This window comes from Berghia stephanieae, chromosome 11 (assembly GCF_034508935.2).
Source record: "Berghia stephanieae isolate SIO BIC M18660-M18661 chromosome 11, UCSD_Bste_1.3, whole genome shotgun sequence".
NCBI lineage: Eukaryota > Metazoa > Mollusca > Gastropoda > Nudibranchia > Aeolidiidae > Berghia > Berghia stephanieae.
Window position 1 is genome coordinate 40,666,584 of NC_088370.1, and position 7,500 is coordinate 40,674,083.

The 7,500-nt window shown below is 34.5% G+C and overlaps 2 protein-coding genes across 2 annotated transcripts in view; one reads left to right on the top strand and one right to left on the bottom strand.

Moving 5' to 3' along the window:
- Positions 1-7,500, bottom strand: part of LOC144957036 (uncharacterized) — a 326,762-nt gene that overhangs the window by 80,921 nt on the left and 238,341 nt on the right. The gene's annotated exons all lie outside the window — the stretch shown is intronic.
- The window catches only part of LOC144956427 (uncharacterized), a 125,718-nt gene continuing 118,292 nt past the window's right edge, over positions 75-7,500 (top strand). The window contains 1 exon segment of the mRNA XM_078886928.1: positions 75-815. Within this exon segment, the coding sequence (XP_078743054.1) occupies positions 732-815 (84 nt within the window). The 5' untranslated portion in view covers positions 75-731.

Below are 7,500 nucleotides of genomic sequence, written 5' to 3' on the forward strand. Positions count from 1 at the left end.
TTTTCAACGATTAGGTGGATTTATGTTTTATCGCGGAGGAGTATGATTATTTACATTCGCACTGCGGCCCAGCTAATCCTCTTAGGATTGGCTTTATCTCATGAAGGTTAGGATACGCCAGCTAACATAGAACCGCTGGCAATAAAAGCAGTCGTGATCACAATGGGGACTGGTCAGTGGAAGTAACATACATGAATTGGCATTCATAATTATTCATATGAGAGGGCTGTGTATTATATTTTTTTATTGTTTTGTGTCGATTCGATCAAACTGAACAAGCGCGAGTTGCTAATCCGCGCATTCATAAGGGACTATCGGCGACTGGCTATTGTGTCTTACGGTGTGAAGTGTTGATCCATTTTGTAGAGAGAGATGTGTTCCCGATTTGATGTGTGTTGTCTGCTCGACGGGTTAGGATAGCGGTTTCTCCTACTCTTCTCCTTTCTTCGTCGCGTAGCTAAATTAAAACTTCTAATCTTGTTTATCATGATCTGCGTGTTTGTGTAAGCTGAGCAGACATCACACTTGAAGGAAGAAAAGTCATGGTAATTTCCTGCCTTGTCAAAATCGGGTAATCAGTGTAGATATTTCCAACGGAATCCATCATTTGCAAGGAGACGGGCAAGGAAATTGGTCATTTGATTTCCAGCAGACATAATCTGTGTCACACTGTGTCGTTGTGTATTTTAGTTTTAGTCCGCGTTTTCAATTGAATTGATTCTGTTTGTACAATGGATATCGACAAGGAGAGACATGCTAATGATGAGGTCGATCGGTGCACTGATGATAGCGACAAATCGTCCGATAATAATTTTGTAAGTGTTTTAAAATTTTATTTATTTATTTTAACTCTGCAATCATATTCAACATAAATATTATCCTACCCAATGAATATATAAATCCGACGTCTATATATATGCAGGTCTGACATCCGAACGCAATTATAATTAATTATGGGCCTAATTTAACATGCTTGTTTGTTGTAAATGGACAAGATTATGCGTCGTTTAAAAAAAAAAAATCCATTAAAATTACAATGAGCCGACGTGTATGTATATGCAGGTCTGACATCCGAACGCAATTATGGGCTTAGTTAAACATTGTTTTCAAATGCAAGGACAATATTTTGCGTCATTTTTTTGTTGAGATTTCCATTAAAACAATTAGCTCATAATTAATTGGGTTATCAGACCTGCAAATAATCCTGTTCCGATCTTTTTTCTCTTTCGTCTATTTTTTTCTTCTCACTTTTAAATTTAATGTTTATCATTATTTAAGGCGTTTACAGTTAAAATTGCTAAGTTTCCATGCATTCACCTAGCCGGACAAAACAGTGTGTAATTTTATAATCTTATTCTTCTTATCAGATTTTTTTTTTTATCTTGTGCCTTCTCTCCATTTTGGCATTTATTAACGCCAACACCATTTTAGTGACATTTTCATTTTCACGCATGCCACGTCTGTAAACGAATTTCCTTGATGAATAAAGTATATATTATTATTATTATTATTATTATTATTATTATTATTATTATTATTATTATTATTATTATTATTATTATTATTATTATTATTATTATTATATTTGAAGGAAAATGACCCCCCCCCCTCCCCCCATACCCACCACCACACCGCTACCCTTTTTTAATGTCACCACTAGGTCATGTTTTACAATCAACCATCTAGATAAAACTCACACAAATGGCATATTCTGCTTTTATTGAAAAAAATGTGTTAATAAAAGACCTGACTACTATTACGAAAAATTCTTAGAATTACGACATTTCGGCTCCCATTTCAATACTTCACGAGCCTTTCTAAGTCATTAAAAAAAAATTATTAAAAATAAAAGTTGATGCTAGACTGCATAGTTTTAAGGATATTCAAGTGTTAAATAATCCTTATTGGGGTAAATTGTTGATTTTTAAGTGTTAAATAATCCTTATTGGGGTAAATTGTTGATTTTTAAGTGTTAAATAATCCTTATTGGGGTAAATTGTTGATTTTTAAGTGTTAAATAATCCTTATTGGGGTAAATTGTTGATTTTTAAGTGTTAAATAATCCTTGTTGGGGTAAATTGTTGATTTTTAAGTGTTAAATAATCCTTGTTGGGGTAAATTGTTGATTTTTAAGTGTAAAATAATCCTTGTTAGGGTAAATTGTTGATTTTTAAAGTAAACTATATTATAGGGACAACATTTTTTTTTATCTCTACGAATTTAAGAATTATCAAGTAGACAGATCTGTAATAAAGAGAATTTTGAATATTTTTTTTTCTCCTTTTATTATATTTTATATCGATGCAATTTTTGCCTGGATTCCATGTATTATCATATCATATCATACCTTGTAAATGGTGATTTAGGCCAAAAATTAATAATAATAATAGTAGTAATAATAATAATAATAATAATATAATAATAATAAATAATAATAATAATAATAATAATAATATAATATAATAATAATAATAATAATAATAATAATAAATAATAATAATAATAATATAATAGTAATAATAATAATAATAATAATAATAATAATAATAATAAAGTGTTCTTCTATAGCGCTAAATGCCGAATCCCCAAAGCGCTGTACAATATACTTATCAAACCATCAACACATTCATACCGAGCCAAACGGACATACACACAACAGTCGCACACACTAACTGTGTGCAAGTTTTACAAATTGAAATTGATATTCAATAAAATGGAATAAAAAAATAAAACGAATAATTTAACACATCAAGAAGAAAATGCCTAGGATAAAAATTTCTGGAAAAGATGAGGTTTCAGATTTGTCTTAAAATTTTCTACTGACCTGTTAATACCCTGTGTATTTAAATTTAATCCTGATCGTCCAATTCTTTTTATAAACCGGCTCTGTTTATTATTGTTTATAGATTTTTCTTTTTTAAAGGCGCGATATAAATCACTGTCTTTTGATAAATTGTTAGCAATTTCAAGAATTAAAAAAAAAAACAAAAAAAAAAAACAAAGAAAAATAGAAAACCTTTTGAAAACAAAACAATAGAAAGGAAAATCACGGGTAATAAATTTTAAACCGGTTTATTATTTAGCAATACAGTTGACAGTATTTGATTTTTAGGTTTGCGTTAAGTTTGCATCAATTTTTTAAAAGTAAAAGATAATTTTACCGAAGCTTTCCGAGTTACACGTGCACGTATGTGCAAATAAACAATATGTCAACATATGTCGTCGGCTCAGTTCATAAAATTGAATGTGTAACAGCGATGAGCGCTTCTCAGTGTGTCCCTTTCGTGTGAATCATGATTGAAATTTTTATGTTACAAATAATAATATTGTAATTGTTTTACTTGCGGTAAGTCCCTGAAGGTTTGGCTCCTTTGTTTATATTCAGGTCTGCTGATATTATCCGAACGCGATTATGGGATTAATTTGGTGCAGCTGTTGTAGTGAACATCATTTTGTGTTGGTTTTAGAGTATTTCCATTACATCATTGACCCCTTAACACAGTTTGGGTTATCAGACCTGTAAATATGTATACGTCGGTTGATGAGAGGAGAAGAAGGGAGAGGGGAAAAGAGATAGAAAAATAAAAGAGAGGAAGAAGAGAGAGGCTAAGAGAAGAGAGGGAGATGGAGAGGAGAGACACAGGTGGGGAGAAGAGAGAGGCAGGGAGGGGAGGGAGAGAGAGAGAGAGAGAGAGAGAGAGAGAGAGAGTTCCCATTAAGTTGACAAGGAGACAAGGTGCACAAAGGCTAACCACCAATTATTATGAAAAGCGATCTGACTGTGGGATGTCTTACTTACATTTACCATCATCCATTCCCATCCACCCTATTCTGTCTCGCGTTACATTATTAGTACTACTGTACTTACACCATCAATTAAAGTCAATCGAAGTGTCAAACTTGCATTATTCCTCGGTGTAACGTTAGTAATCCTGTCTACTCTGAACGATATTATAAATGCCCCGTGTTTGGGTAAAATACTCACAACATTGACAACATTCACCAACAGGCTAAACAAACCAATACACGAAACGTTGTGAAACCTTTGTTTATAGATAGTATGAAGTTGACGTCACCCAGGTCTTTGTTATTGTTTTTTGCCATCCGCCTTTATGAGTAATGCTCACTGAACTGTTTTAACCCGACTATAAACGTTCATGGATACACACAGTTTTGTGTGTTGGTCCGTTATACTTCCGGATGGCAATGTTATGAGTTTCTTAGCCAAGCGCATACTATCTATCGGGGGGGGGGGGGGGGGGGGGGGGAATATACAGAGAACGCATACACTCTTAAAATGTGCCTGTAGATACAGTTTTGAAGGACGGTGTATGCTCACACATTGAAAAAGCAAGTCTACTTCTTTCGTGGTTTAATATTTCGTGGTTCATAATTTATTCTGATGCCTATTTTTCTTTCTTTTTTTTTTTTTTTTATTTTTTTTTTTTTCAAACGCCTTTGCCGTTTTGACGAAACATTTCAAACACTTGAATAAAAGTATACCCCGTTCGTGTTCTCTACATAGCAACATGATTCAATGACGTCATAAACGTATTTTGTAGAAGATCAAATTAATTCTCTTTACAATTTCATGTCCGCAATGAAGAAAAAAAAAAAAAAGATAATTTCTGCTTCAACTAATGCAGGTAGATTGATGTGACATCTGATAACCCAAAATAATGTGAAGTGAGTAGTAGGAAAGTGCCAGAAGACAGTTGAGAATAAAAAAATTCTCGGCGATGGGGACTCGAATCCGCGACTTTAATGGGACGACAACTCCGCCTGGCCAGGCTGCACTGCGGCTGACGCCTGGGTTATTCTATACTTCCCTCGGAATAATATATCATAAAGAAAAAAATTCCCCTTAGGGTTGAATAAAGGGCATTTATTTTAATTTTTATTTTGTCAGTATGAGTAATAAATGTCTTTTTCTCATTTCTATTTCATTTAATAATTCCACGACAATATTATTATCACACGATGTAACAAACAATTAATTTTGTCATTTCTTGACTTTGCTGCTGCCAGCCAACAACACACCAAGCCAACCGAGGCATGTCTTCATGTCGTCGTCCTTGTCGTCGTCTCACACATGGGACGGGGGGACGGACGGACGGACGGACACAGATGATTGGGCCATTATAGATTCCACGAGCTCCTTTCTCTGCCTGGAATTAAACTTTAATCTGGTTCCCGTGAGACCAATCTACCTGTTTTCACCACGACGATAAATAAACCACTAATCGTTTTAAAACACACACACTTACACACACACACATACATACACACACATACACACACACACACACTTACACACACTTACACACACACATACATACACACACATACACACACACACACACTTACACACACACACACACACACACACACACACACAGAGACAAAGATTTCCTATGACTTTGTCACGACACAAACAAAACCGTCGTCTTAACCCAATAACTATTGCTTTCTTTTCATTTTCAATTTGTCCCCCCCCCCCCCCCCCCCCCCCCCCCACCCTCGTTTATCCTTTCGTTCTCTTACAGACAAAAAAATAACAACAACAACAAAACACTTTTTTTTCTTCGTCTTCTTCTTCCCTTCTCATAAGATTTAAAGAATTGATTCAATTGATTCAAACCTCTTTTTCATTCAGGTGATGTCCCAACTTTTTTTTTTTTTTAAAACCCCTCAAACCTGACACTTCTATGAAGTCTTAAGATCAAGACTTTTTCACCAGTTGTGAGGAGGGGGGGGGGAGTAATTTTAATCCAGAGATATTTTAAGTATTTTTGCCAATTTTATTATTTTTTGTCTAATGCATTTTGTCAAGTCTAGCCTCTATTCCATTTCAGTCCTTTTTTTTTTTTTCTTTCTTTCATTTCATTTTGCTATTTTACAATCTTTTAATAATCTATCGTTCATTTAATTGATTATTAACCCTTTAACACCGAGACTGGATTTCTTCCCCACCGTCTATTTATCCCAGTTATACTCCGGAAAACACGGGGTTTTTCATGTCGATATCAAACGGTCGTCTGAAGGATTATCCAATATTCATTCCTTCATGAGTCACCTACTAGGCGACTTGATAATAAATATATTATAGCAATTTTAATCTTATTATATTTGTTTAAAATCTGTTTGTACTCGTAACTGCAGCCTGTATTTGTCGTGTCAACCTTGTGGTAGAGCAATATGAGATAAATCCCAAGCGACTCGCGCTTATTAACTGCTGAAGCCGGGCGGGCACATTATACGATAGTTAAGGCACATTATACGATAGTTAAAATAAGACCTTTTTTCAATACGGCATGATTAATGTAAGATTGAGAGCATTCTACGCCTGGTAAGGGTTAATTGTATTCTCATTATCATTATTATTATTACAAATAGGAGTTAAATTGTTATCGTTAAAGACATCGGATTTTTTTAATCGCCACCTCCACCCCCCACCACCCTTACCCTACCCTTTCTCCTCCTCTTCAACTCACCAACCCCTCTTAATAAAGAGAAGTGTAAGATGGAAAACCCAGAGACAGGAATTGTTGATAACCAGCGAAGCGGGCCTATTTTTCTTTTTTGTTTTATTTTATTTTCATTCCCTTTCTTTTCCCTTTTTTTTTTCTCTCTCTCCACAAACAAAAGTTGTTCGTTGTATTTTCTTTTATGTTATGATTATGGAGGCGTTTTGTGTATGGAATAATAGACTGCTTGTGACGCACCGGTCTCTCTCTTAATTCTCGCGTAATCCAATTATAAATGTCGCGATCTCGCAATGGCCATGCCGAGTATTTTTTTGGGGTGTATGACATTTTCATTTGCGGCACTCATTTCGAACAATATATAGAAAACAAATATTACATTGGCGGTACGACTGTTCACAATGGCGGCTTATTGATATTACATTTATTGCGGTACTGATTTTTATAATCCATACTATCGATATAGATATTATGTGAAGTTTATTTAAGATTAGTAAAAATAATTTCTCCGTTATCGCTAAAATAAGACATGTATAAGTTGTTAGTAATTCATTTTAGGATTGGTTTTAGTCTGGTGACTCCTTTCTGATTACAAATCAGTACTCAGAAAAACCCACTCAAAAACACTAAAACACCATTCTACAAACTCAAACATCTTCAACTATCCATTTGCACCCCGCGCTAATCAAAGAGTGGAACGCTCTTCCCGATTCATATGTGAACACCACATATTCTAAAGCATTCAAACGAAGATTATCAAAATTCTTCAGCCTTAACACCAACAATGGCTGTCACATTCAGCAACTCTCTCAGCCCTCGAACACACAAATACTCAGAATTGAGTCGACTTCGAGTAACATTCAGATTACAGAAACAATTTGTTTCCGTTGTCATGTACAACGTGGGATTCAACATTGGGTATAAAACGCATCTACGCTGTGAATTTTTTTCCATTTATCAATTATTGCACGATTAAAGAATGTCTTCGAAATTTGCAGAAACAACTAAAGGCGAA